This window comes from Equus quagga, chromosome 4 (genome assembly GCF_021613505.1).
Source record: "Equus quagga isolate Etosha38 chromosome 4, UCLA_HA_Equagga_1.0, whole genome shotgun sequence".
NCBI classification, from domain to species: domain Eukaryota; kingdom Metazoa; phylum Chordata; class Mammalia; order Perissodactyla; family Equidae; genus Equus; species Equus quagga.
Genome location: NC_060270.1, coordinates 127,977,524 through 128,001,215, shown reverse-complemented (window position 1 = coordinate 128,001,215; position 23,692 = coordinate 127,977,524). Strand labels below are relative to the sequence as shown.

Sequence of the window (23,692 nt, the reverse complement as noted above, 5' to 3'; positions counted from 1 at the left end):
TGGGAAATTTCAGTGCCACCTCCCCACCTGCAGGAAGAGGAGAGGGGCTGCAGGTTGGTTTATAAAAACTTTTGAACAGGGAGGTTCAGGGAGCTTCTGGGTTGGTGAAGGCACTGATAAACTGGGAAGCTGGCATGCCGGGTGAGGGCAGGGACACTCTGTACCCCTATCCCCCTTACTTTGCCCTATGCATCTCTTCCAACTGGCTCTTCCTGAGTTGTATCCTTTATAATAAACCAGTGAATGTAAGTCAAGTGTTTTCCTGAGTTCTATGAGTTGTTCTGGCAAATTACCAAACCTGAGAGGGGTTGTGGAAACTCTTAAATCTGTAGTCATCTGGGTACAAGTGTGAGCAGCCTGGGCACTCCATTGGCGGCAGGGATCTGAAGTGGGGGCTGTCTTGTGGGACTGAGCCTTTGACCTATGGGATCTGCAATAACTCTGGGTAGTTAGTGTCAGAACTGAATTGAACTGTTAGACACCCAGCTGGTGTCGGAGAATGGTTAGTGTTAGAAAAAACCACACATTCAGTGTCAGAAAACACACAACATTGGCTCTTAGGCCACGGGAGGGATAAAGCAAACAAGAGATAAGGGACCATGGGAATTGAGAACAGGCGTGAACGTCTCCATGTTGAAATTTGAAACGATCAGGTTTAAGGAATAAGAAAACAAGACTATAAAAACTGCACTCTCTTACACCTTAATCACCGGAAGAGGAAGTTCAGATCAAAGCAACGTAGAGCCAACAAGTTAAGAGGCACAGACACTGGAACACGAGCAAACAATTACCTTAAAAATAAAACAGCTACATGGTGATTTCATATATTAACAAAGAATTCAAATTTTACTTCAAATCTTTCAGAAACACCTTTATAAAACAGTAAATGCTGAGTGATTGATCATGAGTAGAAGGGATCCAATAGTGGGAAGGTAAGCCTACCCAGGAGTCCCTCTCTATCCATGGGTGATACGTTCCAAGACCCGCAGCAGATGCCTGAAAACAGGGAGAGTACCGAACTATGTTTTTGCCTATACGCACATACCAACAATAAAGTTTAATTTATTAGACACAGTAAAAGACTAACAACAATAATAATAAAATAGAACAACTATAGCACTATAATAATAGTTATGTGAACGTGGTCTCTCTCTCTCTCTCTCATAATACCTTTTTGTACTGTCTTCGCCCTACTTCTTGCGGTGATGTGAGATGATACACTGCCTAAGTGATGAGATAAAGTGAGGGGAATGACGCAGGCATTGTGACGTACTGTCCAGGACAGGATGGAGCAGGACAGCGCAATATCTTATCACACTACTCAGAACGGCACACAATTTAAAACATATGAACTGTTTATTTCTAGAATTTTCCATTTAATATTTTCAGACCACACATGACTGCGGGTAAGTGAAACCGTGGAAAGCAAAATCACGGATAAGGGGGAGCTACTGTATACACATTCTCCTCCCTAAGTTCACACAAGCCACTCTCTCCCCACATTGAAAATTAGCCAACATGGAAGTGCCAGGGAGGAAGGCCCCCTATCCCAAGTCCATGTTCTTCTAAGTATCTACTGCAGTTTACAAGGCTGTCTCCAGGCTATTTTAACTTTTGGGGAATTGTCAGGCATCGTGATCCCCACCCCAGCCAGGAGTCATGACTGGTCTCTGAGCCTCCTCCCTCCTACTCACTCTTCACTACTTCTAATCACTTCCACTAGGTTCTATGGATTTGCCTTTGAAACGTCCCCTCATTTACAGATGAGACTTCTGTCCTTCTCCCTTCTAGCCTAGATTATTGCAAAAGCCTACCAGATCCCTAAACTACACTGCCCTTGAGTTCCTCTTCCTCTGTGCCCCAGAACAGTTCAAATCTCCAGACTGATCTTATCTCCCCTTCTACCTGCTTAAAAGTACAAGCCCTTAGCATACAAGCCCTACATGACCCACGTGTGCTCCTCCTCTTCTACCTTATTTCCCCCTGCCCAGCTTGCATCCTACATTCCAACCTTTGGGAACCTCATGAATTTGGATCACTGACATGCCATGTGGTTGTATCTCTCTGTCTCCCCTTCAGTCCTTGGCACTTACTGTTCCCTCTGCCTAGGACACTCTTCCCCAGCACTTCACACTGCTCACCCCCTTACCCCTTCAGGACATTACTGAGATACCACCACCTCAGTAAGGCATCCCTGGCCACCCTATTAAAACAGAACAGCATGTCCCCACTCCCACACAGTCCTTCTCCCCTTCCCCACCGTGTTTCTCCGAAGCACTTGTCACCGTTTACAACATCATTTATTTTACTCACTTCTCCTGTTGATGGTCTCCCTCTGCTAGAACGTATGCCCAACAGGGCTGAGATTTTTGCCCAGTACATGTGCTAGTACCTGACACATGACGGGTACTCAAATATTTAACAAATGCTAAATGACCGCATCAACACCATTCCCTCTGATGGGGAAATTATTTGCTGGGTTTAGAATCCTATTCCCTTATCTATGCAGCAAAGTCATCCTCCAAGACTCCCACTGTCCCATCTCCTAGCTCCTCAGGCAGGGCTGAAGCACCTCCATGGCACACCAACAGCACCTTTTCCCCAGGGGACCCACACTCAGACACTTCTGTGAGTACAAGGGGGCACTATGAATAATTATGTTGACAAACCAGGAATGACCAGGGCCATCCAGGGACATGTGGACCAGAATATGTGGTCACTCTACATCTCCTGCCTTTTTCATGGCATTTCTCTCTCTTCTGTGGTTATTTATTTATTGGCCTGTCTCCCACACCTTGAGGACAAATTCATCTTTGTATCCCTAGCTCTTCACAAGTATTTTGGGTGCTTAATGATGCTGATCAAATCAATGAACAATCACTTCCACTTGGGGACATGGGACCCCTGAGACAGGGTGGGGCAGGGAGAACACACCCTGGACAGTGGGGACAGCAACAAGCCCCCTTCCTGGGGCTGGGACTCCAGGGCCTGCTCCCCTTTGCATGGATTTTGGCCCCATGACAGCCTCAGTCCCCACTTTTGGTTCCCCAGGCTCCTAGGCGTGGGCCCCCTATGCACTTCTCTGACCTCTGTTTCTATCATCGCTGCCTTTGCTGATTTCCCCAGACTGGATGAGGCGCAGGATTTGCTGGCCCCTGTCTAGACAAATTCCCACATCACTCCCTCTGCCCTACCTACCCAGCCCAACTGCCAGTATGTCTTGGCAACAGACCATGGCAATGAGTCTTATTTCAGCAAGAAAGCGGTGACCCTCCCCACCCACCCTGAACACAGCCTCTCTAGACAGGCTCCCCACATGGTTCCAACTGTAGTTCTCTCTGTCAGGGATGAAGTGTCAGACTAATCCTTCTCAGGGCTGAGGCCTCAGTGCCACTCCTTTGGATGAAACGGATCTCTTCCAGAACGTTGTAGAATTTCTCAAGGCCTGTCAAAGACATGTAACATTCTGGCAGGAAGCAACCAATTTTGTTGAGAATCAAACACTGCCCTTTAAGATTATCTATCATGGAAATAATCATGTATGCTGGTATGAATGTGTGCTTCGCTTTACAACAGCATTTTCAACACACACTTCCTTTCAAGTCTGAGATGTGCATTTTGTGAGAAGTGATATAAATTCTAATTAGGGATCTAGAAATTAGGATTCTGAGACTTCTCAGACATACAGATACACTTTTCATTAATAAATGTGTTCTTATATCACAATGATTTTCATGATAAAAACATTATGGTGGCATAGAACCAATCTTCCAACTTTAATTTAAAAGGGTTCACAATCTGCAAGAGCAATTAGCTGAGGTCTCTTTCTGTCCAGGTACATACTCTAAAAGAAACTGTTTTGAAAATAGCCCCAAGAAAGCAACAGACTGCGAATAAAAGTTGGAGAGTCAAAGGCGGTAAGTTCAGTTGATGGAGCTTCACAAAAGCTGAGTCTGTGCTTGGCCCAGAAATGTTCCTCACCACGGACCCAGCCTCAGCAAGCTGGCGATTTAACAACTGTCCTCCACCACATCGCCACTGCACTGCTCACAGGAAACGTGCCTCTAAACCAAGAAGTGTTTTAATCCATGATCATCCAGAATCAAATAAGTGTCTGCCCAGGCTGAAAGCAAACACGGGGACTGTCTTCTGCTTCTTTTGACCCATGACAGTCATGCAGAAAGGAAAAAGAGCAGTTTTAACTATTTTCAAGATGGTGTCACTCCATACAAAATGGTAATGTAAGTGTGTAGACTGGGGCGTAATGCAGAGCTGGGATTCCCTCCCGCACAGGAGCTCATGTAGATTAGAGATCGATGCAGAAGCAAAGTCTTCCAGACTCCAACCTACCGGCCGCTGCCTGACACTGCCTGAGAGAACACGGCCCCGGGTGCTTTCAGAGAACACCACTGAAAGGCACACTGTCTTCCACAGAACCTTCCCTCACTGTCTCTATCCTCTTTCCTCCTGATGATTTGGACAATCTTGTTTCGGTAAACTTAAGTCTGAGGATTGTCTCCCTCACGGAGACAGGAATTTTATCCCTTTTGTTTGCTGCTGTATCCGTGCCTAAAGGAGAGCCTGGCACACAGTAGGTTCTCAGTGAATATTTGCTCAGTAAATGAGTAACTTTTCTAAAGCAGCGAGTAGAAAGAATGCTAGATGGGAAAGCATAAAAGCCTATTCTGCAAGTGGTTTTTGGGAGGTACTGGATCAATGAGAGGCTCAACTATTCCAAAAGTGAAATGAGAGAAATAATACAAAAGCCTCAGCGACATGACATCACATCAAGACACACATACATACTCTCTCTTTCTCTACCCCCGCCCTTTCTCAAGCACTTTCACACTCAGTTACACAAGCAACCTCTAAGAGAATTCAAGATCGAGCTGTCCTGAGTTCTCAAAATAAAGAAAATTTTATTCACAGAATTTCAACTCTGCTGTAGAGAAAAATACTGATAACATAAGAGGGACAAGGCCTGGGTCTTCTGCCCTGGATCTGAATGCTAAGGTCTGGACACTCAACCACAGCACTTGTACATTTTGAGATACAGTAAGAAATCTTCTTTGTAACATTAATCTGGTTCAACCTGAGTGGAATAAAATGATAACAGGAATAACAAGGACTCAAAATACACAAGCATTCTAGCTACGTCATTCTACGGGCAATAGCACGTGGTCCTGCAAAATCAGTTTGGCACAAAATGAGGAGTCAGAGGTTCCCTAGAGACAGAGGGCTCACATCTGGACAGCTGACATCGGCACTATCCAAACCCTCCCATTGATTACTTTCCTATTTTTAGGTGAGAGTAGCCAGAAATTTTTCAAAGCCTTAAGCCACTTCTCTCAGTTTATAAAATTTATTGCAGGATTATTCATTTACTAAAATGGAAAGATTGCTTGCTTCAAATAGTACTTGTAAATGCCTACTGTCACATGGCCACCACATCATATCCTAATCTAAGGACACATTCCAGCTCCTTCCTGGGCTGTGACCACAAGGATGAGTTGTTGGCAGGGGCCACAATCCGCTCCTCCTTCTCGTGGCAAGTTCCCCTTGCTAGGCACGTCACGTAACTAGATGGTAAGTGCTCCACACATCACGAACAAATTGAACCTTAACACTCACTGGTGAGGAGCACTATAAAAACAGTATTTTAGCTTACTTTTTTATAAAAATGAGAAAAAATCTCATACTGCATGATGTTTTGAATAAACTGCAGTTTATTCAAATTTATTCCCGGTGGGAATAAATTTTATATCAAGAACAATTTGATTTTATTGAGTTATCACAGATGAGATAAATACAAGTAAAATGTAATGCAAAACCACTTAAAATCTCCTTTGTTCTACAGTTACTGAGCTCTTAAGACAAAAGCACAGAGAGGGCGACACAGATGTGCAGGATAAATTTCCTGATCTACAGAAGCGTCTATCTCATTAAAGAGGATGACACCGAAACAGAATTAACCACAGTAAGAAAGGTGGAGCACATGAGTGATGCTAATAACTGAGAGGCAGGGAAAGTCACCTGTGGGTTAGGCTAGAGCTGATCAAGCCTTTCAGACAGACCCTAGGAGACTGGCAGGATTTTAACATGAGCGATAGGGTATGGGGTGGGAGAGGTAGAAAGGAAAAGACATGAAAGGCTGTGACTCAAAAGGAAGTTCCACGAAGGAGCTGAGTGGTATCTGGGGCTGGAGAGGAGAGCTAAGGCTGGACTGTGGAGAGCTTGAACACCAAGCCAAGGAACTCAGAGTTCACTCAAATAGCCACAGGGAGCCCATAATGGTTTCTGGGAAGGGAAGTAGATGATCCAATTTTAGGAAGATCCATGTGACGGTGATAAACTTTATCTAGAGCCACAAGGTCAAAAGGCAATCACCCAGCAGAAGGCCAGTGGATTTGGCGACTAACTGGCAAGCGTACTGTCACAGTGCTATTCCAACTGAATGAAGACAGATTAAATGGTTCAATTATTTCCCTCGCCTCTCCCCTATCATTCTTTCGCATCTGGGAGGTTCGGCGATCTGAGGCTGCTCTCCATGAGTGCAGCTACTGAGTTGTCTGAAATGTACTAAGTCCTCGCTGGGACATATAAAAAATTCCTTATGTTCAAAGAATTTAAAAATCCCACTGGAAAGACACTCTTTGCACAATTAGAAAGGCAAACAGTGCCATGTATGCCGCCCCACGGTGCCCTCATTTCTCTGGGCATGCCACCCACTGACATCACACTCAAGGTGTGGCCCCAAATATACAGATAGGAGCTCAGAGAAGAAGAGGGTAGGAGAAGAGGCAGGACAACATAAAACTATTTTTGAAAAGGAATATAGGAAAGAAACTACTGTTTATTTTCATTTTACTCATTTATACATTTCCACTATCTGAAAGTCAACGTACATACATGGAATGTAAACATTTTTCAATTGTCACAAATTTAAAGAAAAATCATTTCTGGACACCTTCAAAAACACATGAGCTGTAGGGGAACTATCTAGATGTTTTTTGGGTTTTTTTGAGGAAGATTAGCCCTGAGCTAACTACTGCCAGTCCTTCTCTTTTTGCTGAGGAAGCCTGGCCCTGAGCTAACATCTGTGCCCATCTTCCTCTACTTTTATACATGGGACGCCTACCACAGCATGGCGTGCCAAGCGGTGCCATGTCCGCACCCAAGATCCCAGTGAACCCCGGGCCGCCGAGAAGCGGAACGTGCGCACTTAACTGCTGCGCCACCTGGCCGGCCCCTAGATGTTTTTGAAGACTAACAGTGAACAACAGGTCAAATTAAATTCCAAATGTAATCTGGGGTAAATTAATTGGCAAAATTTTCAAAGTGTAGGGTCTGAGCAGCTGCTTAAGTTCTTTTTTATTCAAATTGGAACCAGATTCTTGAAATAGTTATGGTTAGAATGCATCACAGGCCTAAAGTCATCTTATCCCATTACATCGCAAAAATCCTATTTGCAACTCTTAGGCTGGGTTTTAGTAGGGAACCTAGCTGGCATTGATCGTGTTTCAGATACTGTCAAGGACAGACATTCACAAAGAATAATACAGGAAAATGCATTAAAGGAAGAGGAAAACGTCCCCACCATGGAGGAGAAAGTGGTGAGACAGAGCCTGTTAGGATGTTGGAAATGTGTCCGCGTATCTCATATTACAATAATTACCATCATTATCACTGTTAATAGCAGCAGCTCTCCTTTACTCCAGGGCTGTCAGAGTCCATGCTAAGCACTTTACGTAAACCAGACAGTTATATCATCTAAACATGGACTAGATATTTAGCCCTCACAAAAATCCCACAAGTTAGGAGCCAGCCCAGTGGTGTAGCAGTTAAGTTTGCACGCTCTGCTTTGGTGACCTGGGGTTCGCCAGTTTGGATCCCAGGCCCAGACCTAGGACCACTCATCAAGCCATGCTGTGGCGGCAGCCCACATGAAATAGAGGAAGACTGGCACAGATCTGAGCTGAGCAACAATTTTCCTCAAGCAAAAAAAGAGGAAAGTTGGCAATACATATTAGCTTAGGGCCAATCTTACACACACACACACAAAAACATCCCACTGAACAGAGCAAATAATTTAAGTTCTGAACTACAGCTCTTTCAAGTAATTTGCTCCAGATTACATAGTAATACATACATTGTAAATGGAAGAGCTGGGACTCGAACCCAAGTTCTGTTCAATATCCAGTCATGTGTCACTTAACAACAGGGATACAGTCTGAGAAATGCATCATTAGGCAATTTCGTCGTCGTGTGAACATCATAGAGCGTATTTACACAAACTAGATGGTATCGCCTACCACACACCTAGACCACACGGCACTAACATCGTGGGACCACTGTTGCGTATGCCGTTGACTGGAATGTTGTTATGCAGGGCGTGACTGTTACTTTGAACACTTACTCTCTGGTGCTAAGAATATTACGGGGGGCAAAAGCTGGCACAGTAGGTGAAGCTGACCTGAAGCAAATAACGCCACAAAGAAATGTTAAACTGTAAGAGTGACAAGACTAAGAGACCTGCCCTTGGCAGGGACGGGGTGAGGGATGGCTCCTCCCTGAGGTCTAATGCAATCTAAGATCCAAAGGAAGAACAGGAGTTGCGTGAGGAAAAGGGAGAGAAAAGCATTCCAGGCAGAAGGCACAGCATGTGCAAAGGTGACGTGGTGGGAAGGAGTGTGGTAAGGACTGAAAGAACAAAGCGAGATGCGGAGGAGGCTGTGATACGAATCCAGCAAATTCAGATTCATTGCATAAAAGTGTACCTTGCACCCCACACGCAGTGTTTTATAGACCACAGTAAAAACTTTTTGTCTTTATCCTAAGCAGACTGGGAATTTATTTTATTTTACTTTATTGCTGGTTGTGGTTGTTTTCCTCGGGGGTAATGGGGTGAACTAGGGTAGCGTAGCAGTGCCATGCAGCTTTTTACAGGAATCCTTCAGAGGCGAGGATAAAAATGGACATTCCAGAGCATGAACTCCTACGTTCTAGAACAGACATCTATCAGATACCTAAACAATCCTCAGAGTGGAGACTTAAGCTGCAAATGGAAGAATGGCATGCAGTCTCTGGAGGTAAACTGAGGCACGGCCAGGCTTACCTTGGAGGGTTTGGGGTGCAGGAACACAGGCAAGCTGAGGGCAGGGGGATGGAAGCGCACAGTAAGATGCCCTAATGTGAAAACGGGAGAACGATTTCTAGCTGAGGGGGCAGCAGACAACTTTTTTCACACCCTGGCTCCCCACCCAGGTGTGTGGCTGTGGATAAATTCCTTGTCCCTCTGTGACAACTTCTCCATTTGTAACAGTACCTACCTCAAAGGGTTATTTTGAGAATGAAGTGAGTTATAATACTCATGAAATATTTAGAGCAGAGCCTTCAGATAGTAAGTACTCAGTAAGTACAAGCTATTATTATTATTTTTGTTAATATTATCATTGTAAAAGATCACAATTTGTGGTAAGCAGTTAAGGAAAGGAAAACATTTGTACATATACACCTAAGACATGTTCTCAAACTTGCACGCACCTAAGAATCATCTGGAAAGCTGGTAAAAAAATGTAGACTCCTGGCGTGTTTGAGGTGAAGCCTAGGAAACTAGATTTTCCCTAAGCTCTTGGGGGATTCTGACACAGTTGACCTAAGCACCTTCCTCTGAGAAGCACAGCTTCAAGGCCTGGAATTTAAAATAAATATTCAGGCATCAAGCCCAGTGGTTAAAGTTCCAGGTGCTCTGCTTCAGCGGCTGGCTTCACCAGTTTGGATACCGGGCCTGGACCTACTCCATTCATCAGCCATGCTGTGGAGGCATCCCACATACAGAAAATAGAGGAAGATGGGCATAGATGTTAGCTCAAGGACAATCTTCCTCAAGCAAAAAAGAGAAGGATTGGCAGCAGATGTTAGCTCAGGGCGAATCTTCCTCAAAAAAAAAAAAAGATTCAGGCACCAAAAAAAGTATTTCATTGCAGAGACTGAACTATAGGGATAACTTTATAAAACAAATTTCAGATTTTATTTTTGTTAAGGCAAAATGAAACAAGATCTCTTGCAAAAATCTACTTTTAGAAGAAAACCAAGTAATCAGAATCTGCTTGATTGATAAAATATATAGTGCCTAGTTTTTAATAACCATTTTCACAAATTATTTAAATCTTGAGTTCCAAATGGCCCAAAGATGTCACTGTATCTCGCATTATGAAAAGAAAGCAAAACAAACATCTGGACAGTGGTATATATGTTCTTTAATTATTAGATTTTATTTTCTATCAAAATTCATAGACCCCATCTTCAATCATACAGAGATTCTTTTCTGCTAGGAAAGAACTAAAAGTCAGCAGGTTCTTTCACTTTAATTCAGGGTTTCCCAACCCCAGCACTGAGTTATTATTGTAGATTATTATTTACAGGAATTATTTACACTAACAAGTGACCTCCTTCAGAAAAATTAAACAAGTGACTAACTTAGAGAAGGTGAAATCATTGGCCGAATGCATACATCTGGTGAACAATGTCTGCAAAGATGAGAAACTGAAGGTATTATTTACTCCTCTTGCTTAAAAACTTTTACACAACCCCACACTTGGGATTTTTCTTGACCCACCAAGAATATGGAAACGCTGCTTGGGCTCTTTATAATAATAAGCATTGCACATTCTTGTTTTATTTGCAAAAGTAATTAGCAGCAGCTGCTACTAACACAGAATTTTTTAACAGAAAATATTTTACATATTAAACCCAAATATTTCAGAATTTAAAGAGCCTGACGCCAAATGAAGTACTTGCCTTTTTTTACATTTAAAATAAGGCATAACAATTAACTTCTACATTCCCTCATCTAATTAAAAAAAACAACTACAATACTTTCCTGAGACTCAAATGGAACAGCTGGACACATCTGTCAACTACACATCTTTGGAGCGAAAGAGAAACTTAATGCTTTAATATGGTACTTACATGTGAGGGCTCAGCTCATAAAAATTCCTATTCCTGTAATCTTCCACTTTCTCAGGTGAATAAATGGGCAGTGAGCGGTATGGGTTAACGGATATAACCACACTTCCAATGTATGTCTGCAAAAGAAAGAAGTCAGTATATCCATTAGCACATGGTGGACTCTAACATCTTAAATCTTAGTGTCGCATGGTTTCAGCCCTCTAAAAACACTAGTTCTGCTGCTAACCATTCATTTGATACTTTCACAAACACTTTACATCTCTGAAATGATGGTCGATAATGTTGACTGATTTAGCTGATAAATGGAAAGCATAGATTTATACATTGAAAATACCTTTCAAAATAAATCTCTCAATTAATTTATGATCCTGGATAAGAGTTCTCCAAAGCCCTGTCAGACTTGCCAAAAATTTCATCACCAACCACAGCTAATTGCGAGCAAGGGCGGAGCTTCCCCTGATGCCAGTTAGAACTGGGCTTCCTTCTCTCATCTCTACCCTCCTGTTTCAGTCGACACTAACCCAGGGCTTTCCCTCCTCCCTATCCACACCCACTCCCATCACGTAGGGCCTGGACTTTGGCGCTGCCCTTGCACAAGCCTGTCAGTCTCTACAATGGGCTCAGACCACGTACAATTCGGTATCAGAGCCACAGTTATCCCCCAGGATTCAAACAACATAATTTCACATTATATCTAATGCACTGTAATATCAGAATTTAAATGTACTTTCTGAAGAAGAGACCATTTAATGTCGAATTTAAATTTAATGTAGAATTTAAATTACTTTTGGAGGGATCAATGCTATATTTTAGCAGACACTAACTGTCTCACACTACAAACCAGAACACTACTTATCTTCCTTTCTATTTCGATCTTAAACTCCTGACTGCAAGAGTAGCGTTGGCTTCGTTCATTTTGTACAAAAACTAGCACAATGACACACTTAACCGTAACTCATCTTAGCAGCTCCATTTTTCCTTTCAGTTTTGACATTATAGAGATGCAGGGGGAAGATGCTAACAAAATAATAAGCGATAAAATTTTTTTAAAGAAAAAGATGAAAGAAAGAAAGAAAGAAGAAAAAAAATCTCCTCCAACTTCCCAACCTTTCCATTGTCAGGCAACAAAAGGTAGCATTTTTAAAGCAACAAGTTGTCCGGTATCACCACCTTTAGATTCAAAGAGATTGTCAGATCTTTCCAGAAAATTAACCAGAATATAAAATGGGATAGTAGAAACGTTCTACTGCTTTTTTTTTTATATGGGTCACAATTATTTTAATTATGAAAGACTTCTCCCCCAACCTGGAAATCTGAACAGGTCATTTTTATACAGACTTTCATCCTATAAGAACATAATCTTATCAAGAGTAGACAAGACTGCTGTTGTGAAAGAAACACAGCTCCCATGCAATTTTTGTATTTATTTCTGAGATTCTATCACCAGGACCCAATTAATGGGGCCTGACAAGAGATGACTCCAAGTCTCCTAACTTATCCCATTGCAACAAGACTTTTTCAAGATTTCTTCACAGTCCGACCCACCTAGGCAAGTAGATGAAAGATGCTGGAGACCAAAGAGTTGTCTGAATAGCTTCTAACTAATATACTAGAAGCAGTGCATTGGTAGATATAAAAATATAATGACTGGTTACTCCTTTAGTATCTGTTGATTAAAAGATCAGTCTTCTTTAGTAGAAAAGTACATGAATCTCCCTTTCTGGATAATTTCTTGAATACAATAATTAAAACATATATTCGCTGTCAGCAGAGAAACCAACGATCAAGTTGCTCTTTAAAACCGAACTTCACAGTGCTAAACTCTTGATAAAAATCTGCCTCTTCTTGCAGAGAGAACAAACTCTGCTGCCTCAAATCCAAAATCAAAAGCCACCCTACCAAGTTTTAAGTTTCTCTTTGTTACTTGTGACTTTTATACATACCGAATTACACGCACTTTTTTCCCCAGCTGTTTCTCTATCACCTAGAAGAGGGCTGGCCCATTAATGATGTCCCATAAATATTTACAAACTGAACGAACAACTGACTCGCACAGGGCCCGTTCACCACTAAGAGAGTGGATGGTACCAACCACTGACTCTCATAGAATTACTCTTCAGCTGAAATGTAATACCAAGTACATTGCATACAGTGCCTAATATTTTATTAAACCTGTATGCCACATGTTGTCACTGAACAAATCCTTGAAGTACATCCTTTCACCTCAAGCTCCTTGTCCTACTGTGGTAGACCGTTTGCAAAGATGGCTGGAATAATTCCTTCCACCCCGTATGCACATCACTTGGAAATGTGACTTTGCCATTCTTTCTGTATCAAGAGAGTTTATTTCTCCGCCCCTTCGATCTGGATTTGTCCTTGTGACTTGATTTGACCAAAGGGACATTACAAGATGAGACACAAGCAAAGGTCTGAAAAGGATTTGTGTATTAGGATGTGTCCCCCTTTTTATAACTCTGGCTAGAAGCCAGGATGTGAACGAGCCTGAGCTAGCCTGTTGGAGAGGTCATGCAGAAAGCCAAGGCACCCTGAACTACAAGTCTGACAACTGTCAGACACATGAGTGATGCCATTCTAAACCATCCAGCCCCAGTTAGGCCACCAGATGCCTAAAGCCACATGCATGATCCCAGGTGAGACCAGCAGAAAACACACCAAGCTGAACTCAGTCTAAATTGCTGTCCTAGAGAACTGTATGCAAATAAATGGTTGTTGTTTTAAGCCATTAATTTGGGGGGGGGGGGGGCGCAAGGGGGCTGGTTTGTTACACAGCAACAATTACTGATACACCAACATAGCTGAACAAGTCTTATCAATCTAAATAAGCAAACAGTAGAAGAAACTGCTCTCTCTCCACTCCAGTTTATGTGTATGTTTCAGATATGTATCCTCTAACCTTGAACTTCCAGTAGGTACGTCCTCTACCATGATACCTGCCCTTGCTGTTTATGGGTTTCTTTCTTGAAGGTTCTATGTGCATTAGTCAAAGATTTAAATATTCCCGTATGTGCCAACAGAATGACTCAAATTGTTCACAGTCACAACCCTCCTTTCTCTGAGACACAAAAGACATTTCTGACAGCAGCTGACTGGCTGGGTGGAGTTTACAATTCTCCTCTAGTTTTAAGCAGCTACTCATTCTACATTCAGGTAACTGCAGAACCCAATTAAACCTCCTTTTTGGGAGTCGGAACAATAGTGACCAAAAAGTTCGTTTTTACATCAATTAACATTTGGACTTACAAATGATACACTTATTTTTTTAACAAGCAGCTGTATATTAATGTAAAGTTGGTATTTTCTTCTTGCATCATGCTGTGAAAACAACGGTAAACTAACTCATTAAGTAACCTCTGGAATTAAGACATCAGAGATAAGACACAGAGCTTTTTAAAGTCAAGTGTGTGCATAAAAGGGCTGCACATTATGCGCCCTTTTTATTCTGAATATGCCAAGGAGAAAAAAAGAAAAGTATGGTACACCTTTACAAAAGGGAACAGCAACAAGGACCCACTTCTTGCCCTGGAAATAAGAGGTAAGTATGTACTGCATCCAGCACCAACCAGCTTGGATGGTGCCAGTACCAAGAGAGCCCATAAAAGCCCTCTGGCAGTTTAACCCATTCCTACTAGGCCTCTTCTGTGGCTGTGTTCACACTTCAACCTGGTCCTTATGTCCCAAAGGACTCACAGAGAAACTCCTACTGGAATCCAGAGGATGTTCTTCTCTTGGGTTGATCACACTGAAAAAGACTCCTTCCACATAGTGGCCAAGACTATCCACCACTTAGGTTCTATCTGTCTTCTGTAACAGAGACAAGTCTGGCTCAATACCCTCAATGTATGTACTCATGCATGTATGTATGTACTTGCTCAATCAATGTGCTTTTTTACTCAGTGTAACCAACCTCGTAACCACCCCAGCCACTTCTAGCTCACCACCTCCACGCTCCCCCAGCACCCCCAAGTCCTCAGGCGTGTGCACACCACCACCATGGAAAGCTCCCTCCATGGCACTGTCCTGTGGGACCAGCCTCTGACACTGACGAGGGGAAGAGGAAGGGAGGGAAGAGAAGGGGGAGGGAAGAGAAGCAAACAAGAAAGAAGAAAAGAAAAAGGGAAGGGGGAAAGGAAAAGCTCCACCTTGCTATAAAAGGCACATTCAATTAGTAAGTTTATCTTTCACTTCTCAAGGGCAGACAATAAATCAAGAATGTACAAACATTCCTAAGCCAAAACAATCTCTGCCTTCATATTTTAGATATCTCTAGCATTCCAGAACAGATGCCTTCTGAATAACCAAGTAATACTTGAATATTCCTATTGTGATTACACTGGAAACTGAAGTCTTTTCTGGAGGATGCCATCCAGTGACCTCCACACTCCAGACCACAATTCAGAACCCAGACATATAGAACCCAAAGACCATACACTTTATTCTATAAGAAAGTTCTTCCAGGGCCCCATCCTCAGAGATTCTGTTTTAGTGGTCTGGGGAGGGGCCATGTCTCTCTATCTTTTAAAGTCTCCCCAGATGAAGTAATGTGTAACCAGAGTTGAAAACCACTGCTGTGGCCTTCGCCTTCAGGACTCACAGGACCACGTTTTACTCTGAATTGCAGAAACCATGCTAGTGTTGCCGTTGGCCTATCTCCTATCTTACTTTCCCCTTTAAATATTCCTATGTAATTAATTCCGTAAACATTTAGAAAAGAAAAGAAAATCCTTCTAGCTTTACTTACTTTCACTTAGCCATGTTTCTAATAAACTTGGCATATGGTATCTCAACACACTACAGAGAAACAGAAGCAACATCTGTAAATTGGAGCTGTTCTACAGCAGTGTATTTCAAATATCTGGCTCATTGTAAGAGATAAAATTTTCATCATGACCTAGTACGTGTATTTGAGTGTCTGTTTACATGCATGCACACACACATATATGAAGCAAAAATTTCACAAAACCATAAATACCCTTCTCAGATGCGACACACTGATATTCTCTGTTGAATTACATTCACTACAAAATTCTTTAAAACGGCAGGTCCTAACTCACGAAATGGTTTTCGTCACCCATTAATGGGCCGAAATCGCAGTTTAAAAAATACTGCTACAGAGCCCTTCTTAACCTTTTTTTTCAGTTGTTGATCCCTTTGAGATGCCAACAAAAGCTATGAACTCTCTCCTCAGAGAAAACACACATAGCATATGCCCGTAAAAGTTTGCACACAGTTGACAGAACAGGTCAAGAACTCCCACCCTAAAGGAAGAAACAATGGCTACTCATGGAAAAAGGAAAAGAGAGAGTGTCAAAGAGAAGCAAAGAAAGAAGGAAAAGCAATAAAAAGTGACCAAAACAATTCTAAAAATATAAAAACGAAGAGTCCTTTGGAGTAAGAGCTGACAGCACAGTCAGCTGGCCCTGGGGCCTCTGACAGCACCGAGTCAGAGCACGGCCTGACCACCGAGGGCCAAACAAGAGAACGTACTCTGTTCTTGAAGCCAAGGATACATGCAACGCATTTTGTAAAGATATTTGACCAAAAACACTTTGTTCAAGTGAAACAGTGAAGCACAATTGTAATATTTTGTGAGTCTCGACTACGCACACCTGTACACCCATTCCTCCACAATGCCAGACCACTGAAGTGTTAGTACAACATACACACAGAAAAGTCAGAACAGTTTCACATCTCTCCTATCGTGGTTCCTCCCAGGGCAACGTGATGATCTTTCGAAGCCCTAAATCCTGAAAGTTTACATTTCAATTCCCCATATAACACTGAAAATCAAACCATAACTAAACCATGTAAAGAAATCCTACAGTGACTCGTTTTCATCATGATGACTACTCTGACGCTTCTTTTCAACTATCAAATTCTTCCAAAATATATTTTTTAAGCCCCTGCTCTACTGAGGCTCTAACTAGGGATTCCCATCTGCCCACTCATCAGCTTCCTATTTTCTTCAGAATGAATTTCAGTTGTTTCCAGTCTCTGCAGTTCCTTAAAAACTCACCCCAAACCTGTTCAAGTGCTGGCATATAAACCACACTCAAGCACCTTTTTACTAAACTCTTCCTAAATCCCCATGCGAGAGATATGAATTCTCCATCTTAACATCCATAACCACGGAGCACAAAGAACTCAAGTGGTATGACCACATTATCTAACAAAAGTGGAATCAGGACAAGCAGCCAAGAATCTGTTCTCTTTTTCATGAGAGCACATAATCCATGCTGTCTGTCAGGCCTGGGAAGCTTTGGCAAAAAGTAGCCAAGAAGAATGCCAAATCACAGAAACTTGTGTTGTCCGATGCCTCACAATGGTGTCCTCACCGCTCTAGAACAGAGAGCTACTCTGTCCGGCAGAAGCCTCCTACTTGACTATCTGAGGAATGCTGAAATCCTTCTACCACCAGGTACAAACTAAAAAGGAGGGGGAGGAAGGAACAGATCTCCTAGTTACAGGGGAAATTTTTCATCTCAACCCAAAAAGATTTTTTTTTAATGTTTATCCAAGCACACAAAGTTGTGCCTACACGGTGAAGAAATGCAACACTGTATTACAATCACTCTTTAACTTCAGAGAAATAAACCAGGAAGGTGGCAATGCACCAGGGAATGTCTATTTAAATATCTTACTTAATGCTAATTATTGAGCCTAAAATGGCATCAAAGAACTACTAAGGAATGCGGAGGAGTCCTCCAAGTGCCAGTCTCCAAGCATGTTACTTTCATCTCCAAAGCACTAACAGTTCAAATCCAGGACAGGTCAGGACTCAGGTACAGACAACGCTTCACACGGCTGCACAACCGCACTGATGGCCTTGACAGAATTTAGGTGACAACCGTTTAACAAGCAAGCAACAAATTCAGTAAGAGGCTTCTTTATGCAAATCATCGTGTTGGACATAGTGGGAAATATAAGACGCTCCTGTGGTTGTGCCTCTGAGAAGCTTATACCAAAGCTTCGAAAGTGAGACTTTTATATTGCAAAACACAACGTGTAAGAGTCAACTACTCTAGCCACGAAAACAGATGAAATAGGATTTACGTGATTCTTGGCTAAATGAGTCATTAGTCTTCTTACTGCCTGAATGAGCACTTTGGGTTTAAATGAACAAAAAGTCACTATGATCTGCAGAGGTCTGAGATGTTCCAGAGAAGCCCGGGAGGGATCTGAGCAGGTTTGAAAGGGTGGGCATGATTCAGATAAAGAAATGTTCCCCGAAAGAGTGGCATATGAGATTTCAGGTTTTAGATGACACTTGGACCCTTCCTTTTTTTTAAGAAATTTTGCTAAGATGGTTTTATCCTTCCAAATATATTTTTTTTAAAGCATGAAGTACCACAGACTCAAAACAGACATGTGTATGTACACCAGGTTCACGGCAGCTTTGTTCACAATAGCCAAAAGGAGGAAGTAGCCCAAGTGTCCATCGATGGATGAATGGATCAACAAAATGTGGTATATGGATACAATGGAATATTATTCAGCCCTGAAAAGGAAGGATGTTCTGACACATGCTGTAACATGGATTACAACATGGACAGAGGCACCCAACCAAATTTCAGAGATAGGGAATGGAACAGCTTGCCTAGAACACAAACCTCCTGTGAGTAATAGCCTAGAAAATAAGACTGGGATGAGATCAAACTCTACAGAGCCTCGACTATCAGGCTGAGGAGTCTGGGCTTCGGTCTGAAAGCAGTTCTGAGGTAAAAGTCAGTGTGCGGGGTGAAGGGGTTAGATGATGAAACTGACTGAGTCTGAACCCAGGTCATCCTGACTTAAGTGTTTCTGAGCTCTTAGTTTCTACGTCATCCAGTATCATATAATGCTTCACGTGTACTTGAAATATTGTGGAAACCTCAGCTCCAAGTTATCTGGCAAAGATTTTCAGTTTTGTGTGACCCTGGGCACATTACTTAACTTCTCCAAGCCCCAGTTTCCTCATCTGGACAAGGAGGGTGATGCTGGTTCCTCCTCAAATAATGCAGAGAATTGACTGAGATTGTGTGTTAAAATACAAAACACAGCACAGCAAGCATTCCGTAAATACTACCGACTGTGCTTACAGAAACTCACAGTTTACCTCTACCGGAATCTACTGGCCACTGTAATTAGCCAACTCAGGACTTGGCAGCCAACAGCATAGATTACTACCTCAGCTAAATTCACTGAGGAGTCCCATGATGCCAAAGGCTTACAAAACGGTCTTTGTACACAGGGAACTGATGAGTTATCAGATGAGCACATTCGGTACGTCTTAACGAAACTAATACCAAAAGCCTAGGATACGGAGAAAGTGATTATACAAGACCAGCTGGTGGGATCATCAGAAACAACACGCTCCTCACTTCACGGGGAGGGCCCTACCCTCTTCTTGGGTCTTGGATCCTGGGAATTTGATCACAAGACATCAAGACATTATGTGCCCCAGTGTTTTTAATTAGACATCTGTAAGATTTCCCGAATTCCCCTGAAGAGGGCTTTTGTCTTAATTAGATTTTTAAAGACACAGTTTGGTCTACCAAAGCTTTGATTGGTATTAGACACAGTTCAAAATTGTGAAAAACTCCCTAAGTGAAAAGTTACAAACATAAGGCTGATAACCAAGTTAGGATTCTATCTGGATGTTATTGCTAAAACAATGTAATTCAGTGTGTACACCTCACATCCCAGTCTCAGAACATATTTGTGATAACATACGCAAAACATATACCTAGAAGAAAGAGAAGGCATGAGAAGGTTTTCAAAGCTCGCCCAAGGTAGTTTCATGCCAAAGCTCTACGCCACAGTCTGGGACACTGGACCAGAGAAGTGCGATTTGCTTGGGCTCTTTCAGCTGCTTGGCAGAGATGCTCTCAAGGTCCATCAAGTACTGAAGTTTTACTGTAACAGTGAACACAGGCAGGATCCCCCAAGCAAGCTGTCATTGAGCTACAAGAAAAGCTGGGAGCCAAGAGCAAGTACGGTACAAGGCAGCCCTAGGGACCACGAAACACAAGTCTGTGAAGACTTCCTTTCCACTGCCGGTTCAACATCAACGCGCTCATCCCCTGCTCACGCTCCCGCTTCCTCTGGGCCTGCAACTAACTGCTTTCCTCACTTTCTACTCCATAGCTGGTCTACTTCAAAGACTCTTCCTCAGAGTTTCTGCCTGCACATGGCCCATTATGGCCTCACGTCAGTACTGTCAGCATCTGCTTCCACTGATATTTTATTTTTTCAGTATTTCTCAATTCAAAGTTCGAGGAAAGAATCAAGCCCTGATCATCTTTTTATCTATGCTGTGCCATAAATCACTGGCCTAGATCAGGAGCCCACGCACAGGCCAGGAGCTGCCAAAGGAGGTGGCAGCTTGTCAGGCCTGGTCACTGTCAGTCTAGTCCGAGACACGCCTAAACTACCATCGTATTATAATCCTTTGTTCCTGTGCTGTCAGTCATTTCAGACTATGAATTAAAGAACTATATATGAGTTCCATGCCACGCTGAAATACTGGCTAAAAATACTGCCTCAGGCAGCCTTTATTTTAGAGCAGAATAACACAATACTTCATTGAGATAAACTCTGCAATAAGACAAGGATTTTCCAAATACTGACCATACTCCAGACCTACCAAAACTGTTTAACTAAGATACAGAGTGGTCCTGTGTTACAGGCATACTGCTAGCTACAAGTCTTGAAAACAGTATTATATGGCTAACTGAAAATAGTAATACAACAAAAATGAAATCTGTACAATGAATACCAAAGAGGGAGGAAGAAAGGGAGGGAAAGAGAGAGTCTGGAAAGGGGAGGAAAGAGAAAGATTCTAATTACATGAAACCTTAAAGAAAAGTCAGTCTGGGTTTCCAGGTTTTTCAGAAAGTCATGGCACCTACCAGGGACTCCACTCCTACTGTGTGCCAAGCACCGGGCTAAGATGCCCCTTAATCTCCATCACAACTCAATGAGATAAGCCTCATGATACCTCTGTTATGGATGGGAGAACTGACCCTCAATTACTCACAATGGTCACAGTGGTTGTGAGCGGCCAAGAGTCAACCTTAGGTCTGTCTGCCAAAGGCTCATACCTTTCCCAGTAAGCCATACTGTCTCTGACCCTTCACCCCCTCCAAAACAGAGTTTGATGAACACAACAGCCTCTCTTTAGAAATTAGGATTACCATTAATACTCATCTGTACTATAGATGTAACAGCAGAAAGAGATGCATGTGTAGAGGGGAGGGCTGAATTGGCCACATGTCCCTTTTGCTAAATTGCTTCCCCCACCTTCTGCTCATAAAGGTGAAGGACCACGTGCAGCTGTCAATCACCCGCCAACCAGTGAACATGATAAAAAACAATCTCATCCCACAATCTTCTCCCTCCTTCCAGAGGGGGAGACATCATCCCAAGGGCTGCTATGGCTTTTCTTTGACTAGTGAGTGCCTGTGACTTTAGAACTGAACGCACTTGCTCCACGTCACACTAGTTCATGTCACAGCACTGCTGAACGCTAATTCAACATGGGACTGGAATACTGATTATCATTTCAGTGATTTTTCTGGTTTGTTGAGACTGCCTTTCTCCAAACCTACACATTCTTTAATATCATACTCAATTACTGTGAACAGCACTTTGTAGACTGAGAATGTTTCCGTACCAGTGGTATCATCTGATGTCCACAGCAACTGTGTAAAGTCAGCAGGACTATTTATTATTAAGAGAATGAACTCTGGAGCCAGACTTGTTGGGTGTGAATTCCAGTGCCATCACCTACTCGCTATGTGACGCTGGACAAGTTACTTAGCCTTTCTGAGACTCAGTTTCCTCATATGCAAAATAAAGATAATTTAAAAACCTAACAGTGCAGAGGACTCTAGCAAAAATTAAATGAACAAATGCACGTAAAGTGCTTAGAATAGCATATTGTATCAATAAGGAGTTAATAAATGTTAGTAGTTATCATTTATCCTTTTACTGATAAGAAAACAGTCTCACAGACAGTAAGAGGCAGAGCCAGGACTGGAGCTCAGGTCTTTGCTTCTTAGTACCCACCTCACTGCCACCAAAAGACGACACTTCTGCAGACTCAAGGTCATGTCCTAATCTCCTCCAAATGGAACTTCAGGTAAAGCTTCAACCAGAACGTTAAATTAATATATTATAAATGTTATACAGACATGTGAAGTACTATACAGTGCCTGCATGATGAAACAACTCACTAAGCTTGGTAAATAACAGAAAAATGTGTGTCCATTTTGCAAGTTCTAAAAGGAAGAAATTTTCCAATCACCAAAGGTTTTAAGAGAGTTTGGATGGGTTGAAACCGGCAAGTTATTACCAAAAATGATTGTTTTGAAAAGTATTATAAAACCATCCAAGAGATAGACTGTGCTCAGAAATCAGACACAACATTTCTCTTCAGCCTTGTGACTTGCTGTTTTTCACCAACTTTATCTGGCCTTCTAATGCTGTGTCTCCAAACCAACACCAAGGCCACACTCTTGAAAACACATACAATTTGTTCTCTGTGTTTCCTTAACGGTCTACCTTTCAATGAGCCCAGGAGGCTGAGTCTGCTCATGGTGAACCCCCCATACACAGCCACGTCTAGGCGTTTCGTTTCACCAGGTCAGGGATGCCCTCCCTCCCCCTTTCCCTGCTCGGTCTAGGTGGGATGGGGGGGTGGCATTAAAGATGGTCCTTGCTTCCATCAAACTCTGTTGAGTCTGGGCTCTCTGGGAACAGGCTCATCCATCTAGATGAAGGAGAACTCCTACTTCCAACTTGAAAATAAAAAAACTTATTTTTAATTCAACTAACATAATCTGGAAGATTACCCACCTCTCTATTAACTACTATTACTCCCGGAAATTGGACTGGGGTACTAAGATAAGAAAATTACATTTTTAGGTTATATATGCCCGTACTGTGGGATTTTTTTCTCCAAAAATATTTGTGACTTTTGTAAGTAAAAAACATAAAGAATTTTTAAAGGAAATTTAAAAAACAAAAATAATTGGAGAACCTCTAGGTAGCAGGAACAGCACTAAATTGGACGTTTGAACTCAGTCCCGCTCTCTGCCAACAACCCTGCGAGCTTGGAAAAGGACCCAGTCTCCAATGATACTGCAGTCCTGGCTGACACCTTGATGACAGCCTGGGAAAACCCTGAGCAGAGGACCCAGCTAGGCCAGGCCCGGACTCCTGAGCCACAGAAACAGCAAGATAATAAAGGTATGCTATTTTAAGTCACTACGTTTGGGGCAATTTGTTATGCAGCAAGAGAAAACCAATATAGCATTTATCAAATTCCCAGGAACACATGTTACTATACTCATAAGCTAGGAATTTTCATGTGTGTAAATGAAAGTGTTTTTTGAAACTTCAAATAAATATATAAATGTTAAGTAGAATTATTTTCATTTACTTTGCAATATTTTAAACCAAATACATTGTACTTATATTTGAGTATCTTTCATAAAAGCATCTCACCTCATCCTTATGGGGATTCTAACTCTAATACTAACTTCTAAAAATTAAGATAATTTTTACTAGACTTTCAAAGTAGTCCCTCTTACCTCTACAATTAGCTTAACTTAAGATCCTAAAATTGGACTAATTCAGACCTCTATATCTGGATGATCCGTAACCTGACAATTCAGAGAGAAAACAGAAAAAAATCTACTTGTCAGCACCAAAAATACTT

The 23,692-nt window shown here is 42.2% G+C and overlaps 1 protein-coding gene across 7 annotated transcripts in view; it reads right to left on the bottom strand.

Annotated features, from left to right (window-relative positions):
* Positions 1-23,692, bottom strand: part of LOC124238003 (unconventional myosin-Ib) — a 179,916-nt gene that overhangs the window by 117,555 nt on the left and 38,669 nt on the right. For all 7 annotated transcript variants that reach the window (XM_046658306.1, XM_046658308.1, XM_046658307.1 and 4 more), the window contains one exon: positions 10,972-11,087. In XM_046658306.1, the coding sequence (XP_046514262.1) occupies positions 10,972-11,087 (116 nt within the window). The remainder of the gene's footprint in view (positions 1-10,971; positions 11,088-23,692) is intronic.